This window comes from Protopterus annectens, chromosome 9.part0 (assembly GCF_019279795.1).
Source record: "Protopterus annectens isolate FY-2018-M chromosome 9.part0, PAN1.0, whole genome shotgun sequence".
NCBI classification, from domain to species: Eukaryota; Metazoa; Chordata; order Ceratodontiformes; family Protopteridae; genus Protopterus; species Protopterus annectens.
The window spans coordinates 75,097,653-75,121,187 of record NC_056743.1 but is presented as its reverse complement, the minus strand read 5'-3'; the positions used below and the strand labels follow the sequence as shown (position 1 = coordinate 75,121,187).

The 23,535-nt window shown below is 39.6% G+C and overlaps 1 protein-coding gene across 2 annotated transcripts in view; it reads right to left on the bottom strand.

The window, feature by feature from the left end:
* The window catches only part of LOC122811042 (F-box/WD repeat-containing protein 7-like), a 1,408,110-nt gene that overhangs the window by 210,851 nt on the left and 1,173,724 nt on the right, over positions 1-23,535 (bottom strand). For both annotated transcript variants that reach the window (XM_044082576.1, XM_044082577.1), the window contains exon 8: positions 6,765-6,964. In XM_044082576.1, coding sequence (XP_043938511.1) covers positions 6,765-6,964 — 200 coding nt within the window. The remainder of the gene's footprint in view (positions 1-6,764; positions 6,965-23,535) is intronic.

Below are 23,535 nucleotides of genomic sequence, written 5' to 3'. Positions count from 1 at the left end.
ATCATGGGATTTTACTCTTTTTTGCAACAGTTTCTTTCTTCTGTTGTAGAGTTTGTTTATAGCAGGGGACGACCAGATTGGCTTCCTTTTTTTGGAGGATAGCATCCTGGTTCTGTTAGGGATTGCATGATCCATGCACTCGTGTAAGTGCTTATAAAGTGCAATTGTATAGGATTCAGCAGTCATATCTCTATTTTCCATCAGCATGGGTGTTGTGAAGTTTGCCACTTCTGTCTTAAGAAGCGTGAAGTTGGCTTTTGAAAAGTTTTTTACGGTGGTTTCCCTAATGGGGGTTGAGGGTGGGATGTGGATGTCTAGGGTGATTTGATTGTGGTTGGATCTGATCTATGAGGAATTGACCTCTGGTGTGGAACACCGGTTGCCCATGTTGGTAATGACCAGGTCAAGGATATTGCTGCCCCTGGTGGGTGTGTGGATAAGTTGATCCAAGGCATTGGAATTTATGAATTCCAAAAAATTTTGAGCACAAAAGTTGGTACATGAGTAGTTTTCCCAGTTAATGGTGGGGTAGTTGAAATCACCCATTATTAGGGTGTTAGGTTGTACCCTAATATTTTCCAGTGTATCAAGAAATGAGGAGTGGGAATCCTGGGGCATGGTGGGGGATCTATAGCAAGCTACAATTTGCATTGTGGTCTTGCCCAGAGTTAGTTGCACTTGGATAATCTCAGATGCATTATGCTGAGCAACTAGCCTGGAGGTGTGGATATCCTTAATGAATATTGGACACGTCTCCACTTTTAGTGCTTCGGTCTAGGTTAGGTGGCCGAAAGGTGTGGTATGAATTATAGCCTGGTAATGCAGGGGTGCTCTCTGGAGCCTTGAACCAGGTCTCTATAAAGCACAGATGTCGATGTTCTCCATTTTAAGGAGTGCCTCAAGTGAGTGCATTTTGAGGTTTAGACTTCTAGCATTAAGTAGCATTACCCTCAGATTTTGCTTACTTGTACCTGTTACAGTGGTGAATTTGTCATTTGAACCTTGCCTAAAAAAGGCACTATAGGGGTGTCAAGAGCCTTAGCCAGTATCCGGAATCCCAAGGGCGACAGGTACAGGTCATCTTTGGCAAAGCATTGTGGTTTGTCGATCATGTCATCCCAGGCAGACAGATACTTGATCCCCTTAGAATGACACCAGAAGCTTAGCCAATTGTTGAATCCCCTTAGAATGACACCAGAAGCTTAGCCAATTGTTGAAGTCAATCATTTTGTCCTTGTACTGTGGTACCATTCTGGGTGATGGCAGGATGCTACTAAGGGCCAGGGTCATACCAGCCTGAGCTACAAGATCAGAAAGCTCCTCCATGTCTCTTTTCATGTAGTCCAGGGTGGCATGTCTCGGGTCATTCACACCAACATGGACAATGACAGAGTCATATTTGTACTTGCTGTGGAGTGACCTGTGTGCATGTGTTATGTGGCGGTTCCTGGCACCTGACAAGCAGCTGATAGTAACTTTCTCTTTGTTTAGCCTGGTGAGTGGAACATCAGTGTGCCTGACTATACAGTCACCTATGACTAGAGTGCTGGGTACGTTGTTATGCCTTATAGGCTGTGGTTGAGTGGCACACTGAGTTTGTGGGCTATGTATCATTTGTGTTGTGTTGGGGGGGGGGTGGAGGTTGCTTGCATTTCTGCTTTGGAGGTCCCTGTTGCTTGGGTAAATTTTTTTTGAGAGCCTACGTGAATGTAGGTGTGTGTTTTGTGTTTCTATGTGTGTATTTTGGTGGGACTATGTGATGAGTGTGGTGTGGTGCAAGTGTTTACCTTCTCCTCTTGACTATTTAGTCCAGTCTTGGGTGAAGAGAGCTTTGCTTTCAGTTTGGTTATATAAGTGCATCTCTCACAGGTTGTAGTGTTGGGTGGTAGGAAGAGAGGGTTGCCTGTGTACTTGAGGCAACTGCTGCATTGCCCCAAGATGCCCAGCTTCATCAGGTAAACAGGAGAAAACACCGTGAGCTGACCCTTAGACATGCCTGGATAGGTGCTTATTTATTAAGTACTAAAAATTAAGTTGAGTGCTGTAGTAATTTGTAGCTTATTTAGTGCTTACAATGAGTTCTGAACAAGTGCTGAGCTCAAAGAAACAAATTTGAGTGGTGAAATTAGAAAACTGGCTAGTTCTAAGAAACAAAATTAAGCTACAAGGCTCCCCTCCAACACAAAGGATTGGGGGCTCAGAAGATTACAAAAAGTCCTGGATACAGCAAATCTGCATCTGGACTAGACAACGTATAGGAAAGGCAGGAAACAAGCTTAGAATATATATATATATATATATATATATATATAAACAAAGAGTTAAAAGGTCACACTGAAAAACTAATGAGAAAAAAAACTAAAAGAAAACTCCAGCCAAGCTAGAACTTTCAAAGAGTGACCTCCCAAACCTCCTGTAACAGAGGCCTATGGGATACATGCAAATGACCCTTATGAACATCAGGTGTTTCAGCTATATGGCGATTCTGAATGCCCATGACTTTTACATTTGAAGTCATTTTAATGGACAATTTCAGGCCAATAAAGTCAAACCCCACTAGCTATGGATATGCATATTTCGGCCTTGTTATGACCTCTTCAGCATAGCATAAGCAGAGTGTTTGACTAAGCTTAAGAAACACGAGGTAGTTAAACCTGGCTGATGTCCATTTTCATTAGGGTAATTGCAAAATATCCCAAATAACAAATTAAAACACATAAAAACAAAGAGTTAAAAGGTCACACTGAAAAACTAATGAGAAAAAAAACTAAAAGAAAACTCCAGCCAAGCTAGAACTTTCAAAGAGTGACCTCCCAAACCTCCTGTAACAGAGGCCTATGGGATACATGCAAATGACCCTTATGAACATCAGGTGTTTCAGCTATATGGCGATTCTGAATGCCCATGACTTTTACATTTGAAGTCATTTTAATGGACAATTTCAGGCCAATAAAGTCAAACCCCACTAGCTATGGATATGCATATTTCGGCCTTGTTATGACCTCTTCAGCATAGCATAAGCAGAGTGTTTGACTAAGCTTAAGAAACACGAGGTAGTTAAACCTGGCTGATGTCCATTTTCATTAGGGTAATTGCAAAATATCCCAAATAACAAATTAAAACACATAAAAACAAAGAGTTAAAAGGTCACACTGAAAAACTAATGAGAAAAAAAACTAAAAGAAAACTCCAGCCAAGCTAGAACTTTCAAAGAGTGACCTCCCAAACCTCCTGTAACAGAGGCCTATGGGATACATGCAAATGACCCTTATGAACATCAGGTGTTTCAGCTATATGGCGATTCTGAATGCCCATGACTTTTACATTTGAAGTCATTTTAATGGACAATTTCAGGCCAATAAAGTCAAACCCCACTAGCTATGGATATGCATATTTCGCCTTGTTATGACCTCTTCAGCATAGCATAAGCAGAGTGTTTGACTAAGCTTAAGAAACACGAGGTAGTTAAACCTGGCTGATGTCCATTTTCATTAGGGTAATTGCAAAATATCCCAAATAACAAATTAAAACACATAAAAACAAAGAGTTAAAAGGTCACACTGAAAAACTAATGAGAAAAAAAACTAAAAGAAAACTCCAGCCAAGCTAGAACTTTCAAAGAGTGACCTCCCAAACCTCCTGTAACAGAGGCCTATGGGATACATGCAAATGACCCTTATGAACATCAGGTGTTTCAGCTATATGGCGATTCTGAATGCCCATGACTTTTACATTTGAAGTCATTTTAATGGACAATTTCAGGCCAATAAAGTCAAACCCCACTAGCTATGGATATGCATATTTCGGCCTTGTTATGACCTCTTCAGCATAGCATAAGCAGAGTGTTTGACTAAGCTTAAGAAACACGAGGTAGTTAAACCTGGCTGATGTCCATTTTCATTAGGGTAATTGCAAAATATCCCAAATAACAAATTAAAACACATAAAAACAAAGAGTTAAAAGGTCCCACTGAAAAACTAATGAACTCCAGCCAAGCTAGAACTTTCAAAGAGTGACCTCCCAAACCTCCTGTAACAGAGGCCTATGGGATACATGCAAATGACCCTTATGAACATCAGGTGTTTCAGCTATATGGCAATTCTGAATGCCCATGACTTTTACATTTGAAGTCATTTTAATGGACAATTTCAGGCCAATAAAGTCAAACCCACTAGCTATGGATATGCATATTTAGCCTTGTTATGACCTCTTCAGCATAGCATAAGCAGAGTGTTTGACTAAGCTTAAGAAACACGAGGTAGTTAAACCTGGCTGATGTCCATTTTCATTAGGGTAATTGCAAAATATCCCAAATAACAAATTAAAACACATAAAACAAAGAGTTAAAGGTCACACTGAAAACTAATGAGAAAACTAAAAGAAAACTCCAGCTGGAGTTTCTTTTAGTTTTTTCTCATTAGTTTTCAGTGACCTTTAACTCTTTGTTTTTATGTGTTTTAATTTGTTATTTGGGATATTTTGCAATTACTAATGAAAATGGACATCAGCCAGGTTTAACTACCTCGTGTTTCTTAAGCTTAGTCAAACACTCTGCTTATGCTATGCTGAAGAGGTCATAACAAGGCCGAAATATGCATATCCATAGCTAGTGGAGTTTGACTTTATTGGCCTGAAATTGTCCATTAAAATGACTTCAAATGTAAAAGTCATGGGCATTCAGAATCGCCATATAGCTGAAACACCTGATGTTCATAAGGGTCATTTGCATGTATCCCATAGGCCTCTGTTACAGGAGGTTTGGGAGGTCACTCTTTGAAAGTTCTAGCTTGGCTGGAGTTTTCTTTTAGTTTTTTTTCTCATATATATATATATATATATATATATATATATATATATATATATATATTTTTTTTTTTTTTTTGTAAAGTGGAAAGGGGAAAGGAGGAGCAGAAGCTAACTGGGCCGGCCTTCTCAAATGTTCTTCCAGGAATAGGTAGAATGAGGCAATGACACTAGACTGGGAGGAGTGTCCCAGATCAAATTTACAGTAGGGGTGGGCAACTGCAAAGCCACCAAGTATAAAAACAGGATACCAACAGGGAGGGAGGGAGGGAGCGTGGGAAACAAAAATCAGAACAAACAAACACAACCAGATGCTTAACAATTGTAGAAAATTCTACTTAACACCTCACACACAGTAAGTAAAATAAAAGTGCTATAAATAACTCAGAAATAAGCAAAAAACAGGATACTTAATGTTATATATATCACAGATTAGTTAGCTCAGAGCCCTTCCTCCGACTTCCTCCGATTAGCTCAGTGTGAAATGGCAGAAGCAGTCACAAGTTAACTTCTTAAGTAACAAAGTTGAAACCTGAAACAACTTTAAAAAAAAGCTTGAAAGAACCATTGGGTTGCTTACTCCAAGGCATGGTCCAGGCAACCTCAGTCAGCCCATGACCACAAACAATTCACTCTCACTGAAATGCTATACTGGCCTTAGCTAAGCTATGATGGCCTGGGACATGTGCTCAGACAAACAGCCTCTACTAACAAACAACTAGGCCCAAAACACAAGCCTGAATATGGACAATGCTACACTACAAACACTACTTAGATAGAAAAAACTGCAAAAATGTTTAAACAGATAAAGGATCAAGGAGACTCTAGTAGTTAGTCTATGTAGTTATGAATCATTTTACAGGAAACTTGGAAAGATTTTAACCAGATTACTGTGCATTGATCTGCCCCTGTGTAAGTCACTGCTGATGGTAACATCTGATCTGAGTAATCACCCATCTAGGAGTCAGCTATAAAACTAAAAAAGTTGGCAATCCAAGTTTTGTTTCTCGATATTAACTTTTTTCACTTCACTTTTGTAGGAATTACTACAAAAGCACTGCCTTCTCATGCAAAACATGACACTCACAAGTTTCAGTTTGAGGCTAAAGGTCAAATGTCCATGTTATCATGTTACAGACTCAGAGAATGGTGATTTCATCCATCGATAGTTATGCAGAGGTATATAAAAATAAACATTTGAAAAAACAAAGTACTTTAATGGTATGTCCACTTCATTGTGGGACACTGGGAGTGGTACTACAGTACTATCAAGGCACTGTTTCATCCAGGACGGGAACCATGCAAATAATATTGTGGGTTCCAAAGATCAGGCAATGATTGCTAGTTACTTGACTTATCAAGTAAAAGAAAGTACAGCTTCTTTCTTGGTGTGAATGACCCTTCTACACAGACAAACTAGTTGTACATTCATCTTAAGCATTTCATGCTGCAAGTAAAAGGAGAATTTCAAGTGCAACTCATAAAAAAATACAGATATGTCAGTCAATCAACCAATCCTCACACATGAATATCTTGTGATTATAAGATGATATTTCTAAAAGTCTGAAAAAAAGTTAATAGTGGATGCTTATCTTTAAAAAAAAAAGCCTGGCACACAGTTTCAAAGTACAAACTAATTAAAATATTTAACTACAGCAAAAAGATATGAAAAAACAAGCATATTAGTCTGAATTAAAGAAATTTGTGTACTTAAAAGTGTTTCAGTTGGGTAATAGTTGCTTCTGCTGAATATAAACATCTGTGAAGAATAAAATAATCTAAAATGCCATATATATTTTCTGAAGCCATCTTTCAGTATAGCCAAAAAGGCAAAATTTAGTTCACAAACAGGCATTGAAGACTGTGTTGATTCCAAGTTAAATACGTATAGAGAGTCTGAAATAGTAGAAACAAGCACTGTTTTGGTGTATTTTATCTCTGAGATTTGCTGATGTGCTTACCTCTTCTTATGATGATCAAACCACTGAAGGCACTTTGCTGTTGTCACACTGTAAAGCCACACAATATTGCCTGCACTGCATGCTAAATATCCTCCATCAAACGAGATGCTAGTGATGGCACAGGAGCTGACTGAAGTCAGGGGAGTTGGACACAAGGCCCTCAAGCATGTACCAGTGTCTAAATCCCATATGCGAATGCTCTGTGAACAAAACAAGAAATGTAATTAATATTTTATTTCTTGAGCAACCTCCCTCACAAAGATCTGCTCCATTCCTATACTCTCTCTCTCTGCACAGCACCCATCTACTTCAGATACCGGCAGTCTGCTTCTCTCTACAAAAGATGCATCCCATGCCTGTTTTGGAAGCTCAGTAGCAATCTTTCTTCAACAGGCATGTCACTAATGAAGATCTTAATGGCCTGTGTATGCGTGTGTGTAGCATGATAAAAAAAATATCTGTTTAAAAAGCAACATTACAAACAGAAGTGGGGGGTGCAAATAAAGGGTTTATTACCTGATGCAGCTGCAGTGTACAGCCTTCTGCTCCATAGGAAGCTACCATAATAGCTACCATATTTAATAATTGTGCATATGTGCTGTAAGCATATATGCACCCCCCCCCCAGTCCTTTTTTGCATGTGTTCCAGGGTGCATATGTTCAGGAATTAATATATTGAAACAAACAAATGCTCATTTACTTTATTTTGCAGCTGCTTGTGAGGATGCGTATGAAGAATAGAATTTCACCCTTCAAAAGAGATTCATCAAATCCTCCTTGCTGAATTTGCTCAGTCAGGAACTTCTCTCCTAAAGTAGGTAGGCTCATAGATTGCTTTTATATCTTTTTCTGAAATCTGCATTTCTTAAAATGCTGACTTTAGAAAGTTTTGATTCTGAACTGACAGCTCAGTTAACCAGACTCAATACCATTCAGGAGCGGCCCAAGATCAACTGGTGCCCTAGGCAAAGGGGCTCCACGGTGCCCCCTACCACACCACCCAGTGCTCCAATCCTAGTATACCTACACCAGATAAATACTGGAAAAGCACCCCTGCTAGAACAACACCCTAGGCGGCCGCCTAGTTGGCCTATGCCTAAGGCCGGCTATGATACCATTGTACCATAATAGGAGAGAAGCAGGTAAAGAATTATTTGCCAAACCAAGTATACCTGTTTTCGCCAAGTCTGTGCAGCCTTGTAGTTAAAATACTACAAAATTGATTTTTTTTTTTGTTTTGTTTTATTACATTCATATTCTCACAATACTTACATAAGGTAAATATAACCACTTTTTATACAGGGAGCTTCAGCCCTAATGTTGGCTGCATTTAGTTGGGGTAGCAATCTTCCCGGTTTGGTCAAATGAGGGGGAACTGCCTCTGCTCAGTCTACATTTAGTGACCAAAGTGTTCAGCAAAAAGGAGTGGATCATTATTTGGTGGTTATTCTCTTGGTCCTTTCTAAAAGACCTCTGCTTACAGAAGCCAATAAGTTGCTGCATTCATCAGCAGATGACCTCAGTCTGATACATGTGTGATGCCTTTAGGTTTGTGAAGATATGTAAATAACATATGATGGAGTGTGGTCAATCCTCCCTGAGATCTTTAGCTAGACTGAACAGTCTAATCAAAAGTGCACTGTGTTACATTAAACTCATTCATATTTAGAAGTATATACCCTATACAAGGCTTCCCTATAACTATATACATGTTTTCCATTGGGTCCCTTTCAGAAATCCAAATACTCACTTACCCGACTTCAAATCGCTGAGATGAAAAGGCAGATGACCACACAACACAGACGTCCTGGAACACTGACTTTCTACTCCAGGTAAGTAACCACTTGGCCATCCTGTTGAACTTTGCCCCTTACCAGTGCTGTAGTGCAATCTCAGAGTTGGTATATTTAGGTGGGGGGGTGAAGCCCCCCACATGGGTGGGTTTGCTTTCCTTCGGTTTTACTTTTTTGTCAGGATGGCCAAGCAGTTACTTACCTGGAGTGGAAAGTTGGTGTTCTGGTACATCAGTGTTGTGCGGTCATCGGCCTTTTCATCTCAGCGTTTTGGAAGTCGGGTGGGCAAGTGAGTGTTCGGGTTTCCTGAAGTAGACTCTTTCCATTTGTACTATGACACAACATTCATTAATCTAAACTCATGTACGATTACCCTAATCTATGTACTACCATCAAAATAATACCTTTGTATGTATTCAAAAATTTTACTAACTGCTGATTTTCAGACAGACCATGTATATGTCTAATTTCTTCAGTGCTCTTGCAGTTCTACAGAATTTGACAAGGCTGTTCTCTCTCAGGTCTTTTTTTTCTGGGGGGGGGGTTAGTTCTTGATGCTTCTAAGCTTTTCTTGGTGGCATGCCTAGAAAACTTCTCTCTAACAAGTCTCACTGTCTCCCTTTTCTTGCAGTCTCTCTCAGGTCTTTTTTTGGGGGTGCAAATCTTGATGTTTCTAAGATTTTCTTGGTGCCATGCATATAAAATCTCTCTAACACAATTATCATGGGCTCTACGTTCTTGCAGTAGTACCACGACTAACACAGTTCTCTCAGACTCTCTGTTGTCACAGTAGTACCACGACTAACACAGTTCTCTCAGTCTCTCTGTTGTCACAGTAGTACCACAAGACCCCTGGTTTCTCAGGTGGCATTGCAGTTATTGCGATTCTTCACATGCCATGTTCCATTTTCACCATGAACATAAAATTTTGATTTTGCTACTATAACAAGATCTTGACCTTCTGCCTGTGAACTTTATTGCAGCTTTTGTAACCCTACTTCATTTCCAGTTATTCAATCAGGTAGACTTCACTATTTCAGTTGTAACAGTATGTCTCTCTCTACTGATTTTTCTCAGCCATCTTATTTACAAGCATCAGTAATGTAGATAAATTAGATTGTTGGCATTTCACCTTCCTAATATTTAAGCTAGCAAGAAACAAAAAGTTTCTACAGTGACCTCTTTCTATATTCAAAAGTATGAGATGATAATTCGGATATATATTCCTAAAGCTCTTCATGAGATTCTTTGCTATTTGCATAGTTTTCTACTTCCCCATTAGATTGTGAACAGTGGGAACTGCATGTTATCTGAGGAAATTCCCACTCATGCACAAACTTCGAGAGTTTTGTACTGTATTATAAGAAAGAAAGGTAACCCTGACTCAAGAATATAAACATTAGTGTGCTAACCATAAAGTACAGTTTTGTACCTACCATAAATGTAGATGTTCGAAGATCCACATTGCTGCAGTCCTTACATATGGGTAGTCCGCTGTCCTCGGTCGGCCCGAATACCAAAGTATTAGGCTGACGTTGGTCATGGGCACCTAGATCTGACATCAGAGCGTCAGGGTATAAAAGCGCATGACCGACGTCATATCCTCAGTCTTTTCTTGCCCCAGATGTCAGAAGGCCCTAAAAAGAAAGGCCACAGCCAAAAATAGAATACTTCCCAAAAGGCATGTACAAATGACAGCTACCACCCAAACCATACAATCATTCCAAACTACAGAGGGGAAGGAGGGAGGGTAAATTGGACTGCAGCAATGTGGATCTTCGAACATCTACATTTATGGTAGGTACAAAACTGTACTATGTTCTTCATCTCACATTGCTGCAGTCCTTACATATGGGTAGAATCCCAAAGCAGAGGTAAAGGGAGGTTGGCAAAATTATAAAGCATTGGGAGCTGCCAAAATGCCCTGTAAGATTGCAGTGGCAAATCCAGCTCTAGATTTGGAATAAAGAGGAAGGTGGTAGTGGTTAGAAAAAGTATGCACTGAACTCCAAGTAGCTGCTTCCAAAATATCTTTAGTAGCTACTCCCCTTAAAAAAGCTGTAGAAGTGGCAGTAGCCCTAGTGGAGTGAGGTCTGATTCCAGCCGGAACCTCCTTACCATGATGAGAATAACAAAAAGCAATACAAAATCCAATCCACTTAGAAATAGTTTGTTTTGAAACCGGTTTCCCCTGAGAACCTAAAGCAAAAGAAACAAACAACTGCTGAGACTGTCTGAACCCTTTAGTCCTGCTCAAATAATAACGCAACTGCCTGTGAATATCCAAAGTGTGCAAAATTTTCTCCCCTTTATTTTGGGGATCTGCATAAAAAGTAGGCAAATGAATTGATTGGTTCAAGGCCACCTTTGAAACCACTTTAGGCATAAAAGTAGGATTAGTACGCAGAGATACCCTATCCTTATGAAAAATTAGGAAGGGTTCAACTGCCATAAGAGCCTGTAATTCAGAAACCCTTCTAGCAGACGTAATGGCCAACAAAAAAAAAAAAACAGTCTTCCAAGACAAAAACTTTAACTCAGCAGTAGCTGCAGGCTCAAAAGGAGGTAAAGTAAGTTTTTCTAACACAAAATTGAGATCCCAGGCAGGAGTAGGAGCTCTACGTGGGGGTCTTATGTTCTTTGCCCCCCTAAGAAATTGCTTAAACAAAGGATGAGAGAATAATGGAGGGTCACAGTCATAGTGAGCAGAAATGGCTGCAGCATGAACCTTTATAGAGGAGAAAGACAAACCCTTGTCTAATAATTCTGTAAGATATTGAAGAGAAACACTTAAATCAGGCCTGGAAACATCAAAGCTCTTTGTTTTGCTCCAAATTAAAAATCTCCTCCATTTACCAGCATAAACTTTCCTTGTACTAGGCCTTCTGGCCTCCAAAATAACATTCAAAACTTGTTGTGGAAGCTGCGACCCTCCAGGTTCTAGAACAGAATACGCCAGGCTGTTAGATGCAGGGACTGAATCCTGACATTGAGGAAATGATTGCCCTCCTGAGACAAAAGGTGCGGAATCGAAGGCAAAGGCCATGGAAGCTCCCGTACTAAACTCCTCAGCAGAGGGTACCAGTGCTGTCGAGGCCAATCTGGAGCTACTAGAATCATGGAGGGCTTGTCCTGTCTGACCTTCAAGAGTACCTTGGAGAGGAGACTCAGAGGCGGAAAGGCATAGACGTGAAGATTGCTCCAACTGAATGATAGAGCATCCACTTTCCAAGCTGTGGGATGAAACATTTTTGTGCAAAACTTTGGCAACTGGAAATTTAGTGGAGAAGTGAACAGATCTATGTCTGGAGTTCCCCATATCACTGTCAATTTTCGAAATACATGAGGATCCAATTTCCACTCGTGGGGATCCACTATCTGTCTGCTCAAAACGTCTGCTAAGGAGTTCTGTGCTCCTGGTAGAAACCTTGCCTGAAGATTGAGGTGTAAACTGAGAGCAGTCTCCCACAAAATCATTGCTTGCCTGCAAAGAGGGCACGAATGGGTTCCCCCTTGCTTGTTGATGTACCACATGACAGTTGTGTTGTCTGTTAGAATCAACACTTGCCCTGGGTGAAGTAAATCCTTGAAAGCCATCAATGCAAATTGGACTGCTAACATCTCCTTCAAGTTGATATGTAAATGTTGAAGTCTGGCAGGCCACGTGTCTTGCACCCATTTTCCATTGAGGTGTGCTCCCCAAGCCTTGTCCGAGGCATCTGTCGTTAAAATATGACTCGCCTCTGGTCGGGTCACAGAGAGTCCCTTGTTTAGGTGACATTCCTGAGCCCACCACAAAAATTCCTTTTGAATGCAAGGTATTATTTGAATGACAGTGTCCAGATCTTGGCAGTGTTGTGTCCATACATTCTTGAGATACCATTGTAGCTTCCTCATATGCAGTTTGGCATTGGGAAGCACCAGAATACAAGATGCCATGAACCCCAAGGCTTGAAGGACTGTCCTTGCAGTCAGCCTGGACCATAGAGACAATTGATGGAAGTAAAGTGTAAGGTTCTTTTGCTTGTCCGGGGTCAAAAAGGCCATCTGGGAAGCTGTATTCAGTCTCACACCCAGAAAGCACATTTCCTGAGAGGGTACTAGACTGGACTTTGTTTCGCTCACAGAATACCCTAGGCACCTTAACACTGCCATCACATACTGTAGATGATGAAGAAGTTCGTACTTGTCTTGAGCCAGAATCAGGCAATCGTCCAAATAAGGATAAATTTGTATTCCTCTTAACCGTAAGAAAGCTATCACTGGAGCCAGAACCTTTGTGAACACCCTGGGCGCAGTAGATAAGCCAAAGGGCAATGCAGAAAACTGACAATGTAAAGTCCCAGCCTGAAAACGCAGGTATCTCCTGCAACTGGGCCTGATAGGAACATGAAGATAAGCCTCTTTGAGATCCAGAGTTACCATCCAGTGATCTTTGCCCAACAGAGGTAGAAGTTGTTGCAACGTCAACATTTTGAATTTTGGAATGTCCAGGTATGTGTTGAGGATAGATAAATCCAAAATTGGCCTCCAAGTGTTTCCTTTCTTTGGTACTAGAAACAGGCGAGAATAAAATCCTAGGCCCACTTCTGACAGAGGGACCTGCTGTATAGCCCCATTTGAAGAAGTAAAGAAATCTGCTTGTGAGCCTCTACCCTTTGCTGAGGAGGAACGTCTGGCATGCCTTTGAAAGGAGGCACTGTATGGAAATAAAACTTGTAGCCTCGGTCTATAATGTCCAACACCCATTTGTCCTGGGTGATTAAAAGCCAGTTTTGCTTGAAGAGTGCCAACTTTCCTCCCAAAGGAGCTGCCAGACAGGAAGGATCTGGCAGCTGAAGATGCAGGTCATTGGGCCTGTTTACGAAAGGACTGGCCCCTGCCCTCACCTGTAGATTGTGCAGGTGAACTCCACGTTCTAGGCCTGAAAGAACTCTGAGCTCTGCCCCTACCACGTCTAGATCTACCCCTAGACTGTAAATCAGAAGAAGGATAAGCCCATCCCTTAGTAGGCCAATTTCTGCTAAACTTAGGAGGCTGCACCTGCAAAAAATCTTTAACAGTCTGCATAGACTTAGCCTTGTCTTCCATTTTCTTCAAGACAGACTCCACAGGAGAACCAAACAAAACTTCAGACTGTAAAGGAGCATCCAAAATTCTAGTTTTAACATGCTCTGACAAATTCTGATCCTTAAGCCAGGCGTGCCTGCGAATAACTGAACCAGTGGCAGCCACCCTGGAAGAAGCCTGTAAAGCATCGAAACCACACTGCAAAGAATGCTTACCCAACTGTTCAGAAGCATGTACCAAATCCTGTAATTCTTTACATTCTATGCCCTCCGCCAAAGCATCTACTTTAGATTTTAGTTGAGAAAGGAGAAAATTCTGATACTTCAACATATGAAACTGGTAATTCAAAGCCCTCATTGCTAAAGTGGAAGAGGTATACACTTTCTTACCCCATCTATCCAAAGCTCTAGCATCTTTATCAATAGGAACTGGATTCTTTACAACAGAAGCCCTGACACCCTTAGGTCCCTGGCTAATAGTTTCTGGGTCAGCCCTTGGACTCTTATACAGATATTTATGAGCCTCAGGTACTCTGTAATACCTATCTGGCTTAACTGGCGCAGGAGGCAGAGAGTCTGGATTAAGGGAAGCCTCGGAGAAAACGTCTTGAACAACATCCAAAACAGGAGGTATAGCCAAGGGCCTATGTTGTGGTAAAAACAAAAATTCCCTAAGTCTCTTTCGGGAATCTGAGAAATCCTGACCTTCCCATTTAAAATGTTCCCTCATAGAATGCAGGGTTTCTGAAAAAGAAAAATCCTCTGGAGGAGAAGCAGAAGGAGTGGAATCCTCTGCATCTGAATCAGAATAAGGAGGAAAATCCTGAATGTCTTCAGCCGAAGACTCTGAATAATCTGAAGCCTGCTCCAAACTTTCCACCTCTGGCTCTACCCTAGGTCTCTTATCAGGAGGGGGCATAGAACCTCTGATTAAAGAAATTAAATCTTCTGCCATTTTAAGCATGTGTTTTTTAGGCACAGAACCTGCAGAACTAGGACTGACACCCGTGGAAGGCAAACCAGGCCTGCTCTTGGAAGGAGCCCTAGAGACAGAAGGAGAAGGCCTAACCACCTTAGGCAAGGAAGGGAGAACAGCAACCTGAGAGGTCCCCTCAGCCTGGCCTGACTCCTGAGAGGCCACATCTTGCAAAATTAAAGCCTCCCCCTGAGACAACTGAAACCTCGGCTGGATCCCCAGATTCCACCGTAGTTTCTAAAGAACCGGCGTCCGGAACGGACGACTCATCCTGCCTGGACTTTAAAGATTTGTCCTTGCGCTTCTTCGCGGTAGCGGGCGTCGGAGGATCCGACGGCATATTATAATTACACCGCTTACCGAAGACAAGCCTAGCGCAATCTAACCTACGTTTAATGGTGCGCTTATTAAACCTAGCACAAAAGCGACACCCGACTACGTCGTGCTCAGTTCCCAAACAAGGAATGCAAAGAGAGTGGTAATCCCTATGCGGTATCTGTTTCCCACAAGAAATACAATTATTCACTTTTTCTGACATCCAGAAGTAACTGAGGCAAGAAAAAACAAAAATATTCTAGCGGGTACTTAGCCCAACTTGGTTTCGGTCTGAAACTCAGAATACGAAAATTTCAGAACGCCGAACGGCACTTGCAAACGCTGCTTCTGCATCGGACCATGCGGCAAAAAAGACTGAGGATATGACGTCGGTCATGCGCTTTTATACCCTGACGCTCTGATGTCAGATCTAGGTGCCCATGACCGACGTCAGCCTAATACTTTGGTATTCGGGCCGACCGAGGACAGCGGACTACCCATATGTAAGGACTGCAGCAATGTGAGATGAAGAACATCTGTATTTGTCTGACTTTTATAAGGTTCTTGGAAATCTTTGCTCTCTCCACTCCATTGTTGGTGTGTCAATGGTATCAAAGCATCTGTCTTCTTTTTTTACCATTTTTATGGCATACATAGCAAATGCTGCAGCTTTGTATTACATTTTGTATGAGCCAGCATTCCTGGTTAGTACATTTGTAGCTCTTACTTCATATTTCAGTATTACCTGATGTGATTCATTCATCATCAAGCATTCTGTTGATTGGGAACATTTTTTTTCATCTTTGAACATTAATGCATGGGTACAATTTACTTCTGTCATGAAAGAAAGCCAATACTGAATGCATTTCCTTAATGATGATTTTTACTCAAGCCAGTCCTTCATTGTTTTATATTTTAATAAATCCATTTCTAAGCAAATATCAGCACATCCCTGAAATTCTTTTTTTTTCTTTCAAAAAACATGTTACTGTGATGACTGTGCTCTACTCAGAATATTTGCTAAATGTATTTTCTTCTATGCTCCATATAGTTCAGATAAGTGTATAGATTTAGTAAAAGCCTCTGCAATCTCATAGCTGCATCGTACAAATACACTCTGAATATGCCTTGCAAGGATTGTGGTCTATTTTAACCTGAACATCTTTACCGGAGACATATTCAATGGAATATCTTAACTGATACCAGCAAATGGGGCATTAGCAACAGTGTAAGCATATTTTTATACCTGTTACTTCTCTTGATCTATAGGCAATTAGTTTGCATAAGACTGTAGCTCCTATACCATTAGGTCATCTACTTGTAACACTACTCACTTATTCACATTGCAGTACTTCTACCCTGTTGCAACTGTAACTAGGTTCATGGATGCTTCAAAACATTTTTCCATGTTCATAGCTCCACTGCCAGGCTACATTTTTTTTAAAACACCTTTCATAGGGACATAGTCATCTGGGAAAAAATAGGCAAAACTTTGCATCATTCCTCCCAAAACAATGTAATGTCTCCTTATCTTCTACTTTTGACTTTTGCATGTTTGTTCTGATGTTTTCTGTATCAAACTTCCATTCCTCTAATTTACACAATGCCTTATGAGTCTAATTACTCTTTAGAATGCTTCTTATGCTGATAAAATGCAAAATAGAAGTTTAAGTGGTCTGAAACCTTCTTTACATAGCTTTATGCTTCAGGAAGTCTGCTGTATATCTATTACTGGAAGGGAGTTTGTATTTTTTATTCCTGCAGGTAGTTCTTCAGCCGTAGGCAATGGATAATCCTTTTTTTAATCATTTTAATCATATCATGAAGATCGGTACAAATGCAAAACATGCATGTTCACCTTTTCCTTTGTGTTTCACTGATTCTTAATGATGACTAAACTTTTTATTTACTTTAATTCCTTCTCAGTTCAGACCTGGCAGGTTTGGGGTACTTTTTTCATAGCACATACCTCTGGCATAGCATCAGAAGTTATTTGTGAATGACAGTATTGTGACAAAACATTTAAGCCTGTACATAAACCACATCAGTAATGCAAGATTATTGTTTCTAAGACACTATACTATTTGACTTGTTGCTGTAATTGTGTTACTGTTGCAATGTACATGGATTATTTGGTTTCATGCTGTGAATTAATTTTATTATTTCTGCTTTCTCATAATACAACACTTGGTGTTACTTTTCAGCATTTCTTTCCCGCTACCTGGCCTGCATTCTTATTTAAGTACTTCTATTGTATTTGCACATATCAAATACATCTGCTCACTCATTTTAATAGTGCCTACAATAACTGTTTTGGCACTGCCCATTTTTATTTTTAGCAGAATTAACTTATTTGGAGCATGTTTTCACTTTTATACATCTTGGAACAATGTCTTTTCTACACCAGATTCTACAAGATTGACTAATAGGATAGCGTTTCCTCCAGTACATATAGCAAGACCTACTACATGAGGCTTGAATTTCCATTGAATATGTTTTTCTCCATTACTGTTACAGTATCCTCCTTTCTAGTACAAGGCAAATCCAGTTTTCTGGAAGAAATATTGCAATTACTAACTAGCACTTCAGCAAAGCTGTCCTTCAAACAGAAGAAAATACTGAAAACATTAGGTTTAAATGCAACTAAAATATTTCAAACCCACCAATAAGAAAAATGCATACATTAGGCTACCATGAACAAAGAAGTTAAATAATGTTATAAGTAGTACTTCAAAAATGAATGTTTTGTTCACCACATTTGGTAGCAAAGTTTCAATTTAAATATGCTCTAAGCTTCTTTTTTTCTTTCCCCTCTGGTAGTTGGTGCAGTTTACCTTCATAACAGCGAATCACAGTGGTGCGATTGACAGCGACAGTTGTAAATGTTCGAAAATCAGCAAATCGAAAAGCTGATTCGCTGATTTTCGAACATTAATGTCGAAAAAAAAATTAGATAAAGTGTAATGCAGGGGGGCAAGCCCCCTTTTGCCCTCCACACAGCCCCTACTTTATTATTCTATCTCCGAGATCATACTACAGTGGGGTAAGAAACCATTTCCTGATCCCCACTATAGTGCAATCTGTCCCAGAATGTCGAATGTGCAATGAGCGAATCTCTCTGTGCATTCGCTCACTGCACATTCAAACCTTTTTCTGTTCTGCATTTGCAAACTTTGCAAACTGCCTTTCGGAAAATTGCTGTTCGCCCTTGTGCAATATGCACATGTAAAGGTAAACCAGTTGGTGCAGAGGGTAAAGCTAGGAGTACTAGTATCTGTGATAGAGGGTTTGATTGCCTCAGCCCTAAGATTCTTACTATGTGACCTTGAGGAAGTCACTTAACCAGACATTGCTCCCAGGTCATCCTGAAATGAGACTGTGGGCCCTACCTGGTTGACAAATGTGCATTATCCCCACCATTAACTGGGGAACACATACAACACCAAATGGGCAGGTACAGAGATTCCTGGATTTTGTAAACACAAACTCCCTAGACCAGATTGTCAATACTCGGACCAGAAGTACAAACATACTGGTTCTGGTACTCACTAATATGGGGTATTGCTGCACACCTACTAGTGTAATGTTTTCTATGGTAAGGTCAGACCATAAAATGGCCTCCTTTGAAGTAAAAATAAAACTCAGAACCCAGGCTAAACTTGGAATGTTCAGGAACTACTCTAAGGCTAATTTCATACTATTAAGTGATAACTTGGCAACATTTCAAGCCCCCATAAATCCTGAATACCCTGCTGCCTACATGGAACTGTTCACAGAAACCCTATACATGCTTTTTAATAGCTTCATAGAGGCAGCTGTATTCACCAGAAAGAAGTACAGAACTAACTCAAAAAACAGAGGACCACAATATTGCACTACAGTGTTTTCCCCATGCCACTGATGACTCAGATACTACCAATCAGACCACACACAGCACAAGATCCACTCATTAAACAGGTATGCAAATAGTGCTGTTCTGCATGCTTTGTCAATGAGTCAACTATAATTATGAGTCACTTCAGGCTATTCAAGTTACTTCAGGTGTTCATCTAACCATTGCACTCTACAGCGGTAGATATTCGACTATATTACAAAGCACAGCAACAAGTGCATGGCAACTGTAGTACAGTTTTGTGCATCTGGAAGATCAAGTCATAGTAGCAGCCCACTCTTCTCCTGCACACCCCCACTGTGCGGCTATCGGAGAGTGGATTATACCCACTAAGATATAGGACTGTACAATCTATGTACACACACAGGAAGGAAATGAAAATGATGTCATTACCATAACACATCTTCAGTGGGAGTTACAGCATCACAAATACGCTTAAGAAAATAGGACTTGTCAGCTCAGCATCTAAAACTTTCCCAAGCTACCTTAGCCCCGCCATCTTTTCCCTTTAATACTAAATGCTAAGTATCCTACCCCTAGAATGTTTGCAGCCCACCCACATAAAGCAGGCATAAGACCAGTAACAATTTCCAAACCTCATAGTCCTCTGGATATGAAGGTGAGTTTACATGTGCAAGATGTGTACACTACAATACCATGGAGAAAAAAATCCTGCTTGTGAAGCACAACATTACATGGCCTCTAGGATGCAACAGTATATGATCTGAGTGCACTGTCATCAATGCATGTGCGCCCCCCCCCCCAATACAAAACAACCAATCAAAGCCAATGGAATGCTTCCTACATAAACGTTCACAGCAGTAGCTATGAGATGCGCTTCTCCACACTTGTCGCACCACTTCCAAATGCACAATGCCCCAAAGCCCATGCTGAAATATTTCCTGGGGGTTCCTGCTGTTGCAGTGGCTAGTCACAATATCACTGACTAGCATGCGCACCACCAAGGCACACTATCTGCTTCATCACGTGACCCTGCCTCTTCAGCTGCTACTCTGCAAATGTGAAGCTATACAGGTGCATGGTCCCTGTATGCAATCTATTGCAGCATTCTCTCATCTTTAAGCTGAATCTCATTACCAAAAATATATGTCATGAATCATTCTGATATACCTTTGCATTAGTCAGCATCTACAACGTTAAAATGCAATGGCACACAATGCCTTTGAATTCTTCCTACACATATTCTATGCTGAATACATCAGGAATAATATTTATAAGTAGGGGGTCTTCAGATGATATATACAGTGTTTTACTTAAGACTTCTGGGCATAGCATGTGTGGATGACAAAAGCTTTCTTATTACTAAAAAAGTTTCATAGAATATTTATTTTTAAACTTTACTGATTTTTTTAAAACAGGTTAAGAATTCAGTACCACTTGGAAAGGAATACTAATCTATTTTCAATTATGTAGTTAAATTGCATTATGTTGTAAAATGCAGTATTTACAAAATGACGATTGAAATATGTCATTCAACTTTTACGAGAGGAAAAAAAACTATGCTAATTGACCAAGTTAGTTATATAAATAAAATTTTTCATGCTAACAAATAAAATACTACTGTTACAATGTTAGCTAAAGCCCTGAAGCAAAGAACTTTCTGCACATGTATACTGCGTGTGTGTGTGTGTGTTGGGGGGGGGGGCTACTACAAGTGTGTGTGCTTGGGTAGACAAATACAGGGTATATGCTTTGGTACTATTCTTTTTTTAAACTTTTACAAATGAGAATATATTTTCCAAGGGCAGAAAAATCATGTTCCTACAGTAACTTCTGGTAAAGCATGAGTTCTGTCTGAAAGCCATGTGAACTAGCCCTTTGCAAATATTCTCAGGATTTAAGAAAAGTGGGGCAACCTGTAATTCTAGCAGACAGAGCTTATTCAGTAGGAAATGTGTTACAATTATCACAGGCAAAGTTTTGAATAGTTAAAAGCTATCAGTACAATTAGCGTTATTAACTGAATTTGGTCTTTATGCTCTGTTTCTTTGACATAGTGGGAAAAAAAAGACAGGAAGGAACATTTTTCTAGACTGAATGTACTAAGTAACTTATTTCAGTAATGTCTGATAAGGCTGTAGTGAAATACATTACTAAAATGTTTCCTAAGAGATACCACTATTAAAAGTATATCTCCAGCATTTTAGTAGTGTTAGGGACTGTCTAGTCCTAATGGCTTACAAAACTATTTTGCAACACTTACAGCCAAAAACTTTCTGTGCTATAAAACTTGCATTTTTGTGCTCTGAAGGAAGTCTGTCTTGTGTCAAATTATTGGAGAAGTGCTTATTGTTTTTATTCATACCTGGCCTGTTTGGCTGATATGGATAATGAAATGATAATTAGCAGATTTACAGTTTACAGCTCTTGACTTTTTTTTTTAATATGTATTATAGTACAATCTAATTTTATCATGAGAGGCCTTCCTTTGAATGAAAGTGTAGCCTGAGGAAGTTTTTTTAAAAAAATAAGTCACAGCAAGAATCTAAAAAAGTGGCCACTTGAAAGGTACCAATTTGTATAATCTGATCAAAGGAAATTTTAGCACAGTCTGAAAGATGTTTACAATTCAAGTTTTGCTTAGTTCAAATATAAGATCCAAACTCTGATAAAGCAGATGGAGGGAGGGGTTCAGATCCAGAAAATAGGCAAGAGAAGTTAAAACAGAATTTGGTGCTAGTCCGTTTAACTCACTGAAGCCTAAAACGCCTTTTTTGTATACTTCTAGTTCATACCCATAGCTCCTTATGACATCAATAACTTTTTGGGTCAGGCTTCTTTAAATAAATCTCAGCTAATAATAGGCAATATTGGAAAGTGCAAGGATTATTAACAAAATGACACTAATGTCACTAGGATGTCCTGCAGTGGAGAAATTAATCTTAGTTTGCACTTATTATTCATGTTTTCATATTTATAGTCATGTTTTCATAACTGAGACCTACTACAGTTCATCAAAATTGCTGGTTTATATCATTCTGTACTGGAAATATTGCTAGCTGTTTACAAGTAATTAAGAAAATAAACAAATTTCCATATATACTTAAGAATTCATAAACCAAGTGACTCACAAACTGTTGCATGACATTAAGTGAAACCCAAGATGAAGACAACTTGGATATTTGTACTGTAAGTTGCACATCTTAAGAAATATCCAAGTATTTGTTTTGCTAATTATAAATTAAGAATATGTCTTCATATTTCTGTATATATCATAAACATGCACTTATATAGATATTTCCTGCTGTCATGTGAAAGCTTGTGTCTGGTTAACAAAAAAAATGTTCTAACAATCTAAGTTTAGGTTTTACAGTTTTTTAGATATGAAAATTTGTTTCTGAAAGTTTACAAAAATATAATTTGGAGTTTGCATTAGAGTACATTACAGTATTTGTGGAAAAGACTGAATGGCCCATAATTACTGTAAAGGACACTTACTGATAGCATGGCTAATTCCACACTTTTTGTAGCTTGTATTGTTCACAAAATGTTTATTTTCAGAAAATTCTCTGGAATGCAAGGTGTATATAAGGCTGCTAAAAGTGTGACATTCCCCATCACAAAGGGTATACATGAGTTAAGAGGGAGATATAGGTTTGGTAACATACATACAGAAAACAGGTTTGCTAGTGTACCATGTTTGGAAAGATGCACCAAACTGAAAGTTATAGTCTGGATATGACTAATTTTGAGAAACAGACAATATATTATTTCGGGGAATTTCCAGGTTATGTTACGGGCAGGATTTTATCAACATATGACTGTCAAATGTTCTCAGTGGTACATTAGAAAAGCAGAAGTGATAATGTAAATAGCCCAGTATTTTATGAGCCTTGGCTGATGCTCTGTAAATGTACATCTGACAGTTCATTTCCAATGTAATGTTTACTCCAATTCCATTATGTTGTGCAATGAATAAATGTTGTACCTGGGGGTCTGCTTTCCAGCTGTAGCACTTTGCACTTTCCAGTACTGATCCATAGGCGACAATCTTCACAGGTTCATCACATCTCTGTCTTGAGAAAGAACCCACATTTTGTACTCTAAGAACAAACCCACATTTTACATTCTTGTGCCTATTTCTGTACTGTCTATAAAGAAATCATATTCTGATCTTCCTCATGCAATCCCCAGCCTTACATCAGAGCATGTAGATTTTGGAACTGATCCCTGCAGCATAGCTCTACTATTTCTCTATCTTTGGATAGTCTTTTCCTGAACAACACTGTGTGTGTTCTACCATCCAACATCTTCCTATTCCCTTTGGCTTTCTCAAAAGGCTCTTGAGGGGGTAAAGAGTAGATGACATCACTACGTTCACAATAGAAATACCACCTCAGGTCTTCCCTGAAGAGAGGGCACTAGCCTAGTGAAACTAACAGTCAATAAAGAATAAAGTAATAAATGTGTCTACACTTTTGCACAGTCTTAAAACTACATTACATTCTTTTGGCATGATGAAGTGACTGTGAACCTATGTTGGTTGCGATCTTGGAGACTATTATCTACCAGAAAGCTTACTAAGCTTTCACATACATTTTCTGCTATGATGTTTACTTTGCAAGGATGACAGATCCACTGGCCTGCAGTTACCTATCAAAGGCCAGGATCTGCCACATAATGCATGGACTCAGGCCCGTGTACCACAGGACATATATGACACAGTCATAATACACATAGGAGTAAATGCTCCAAGATACACCAC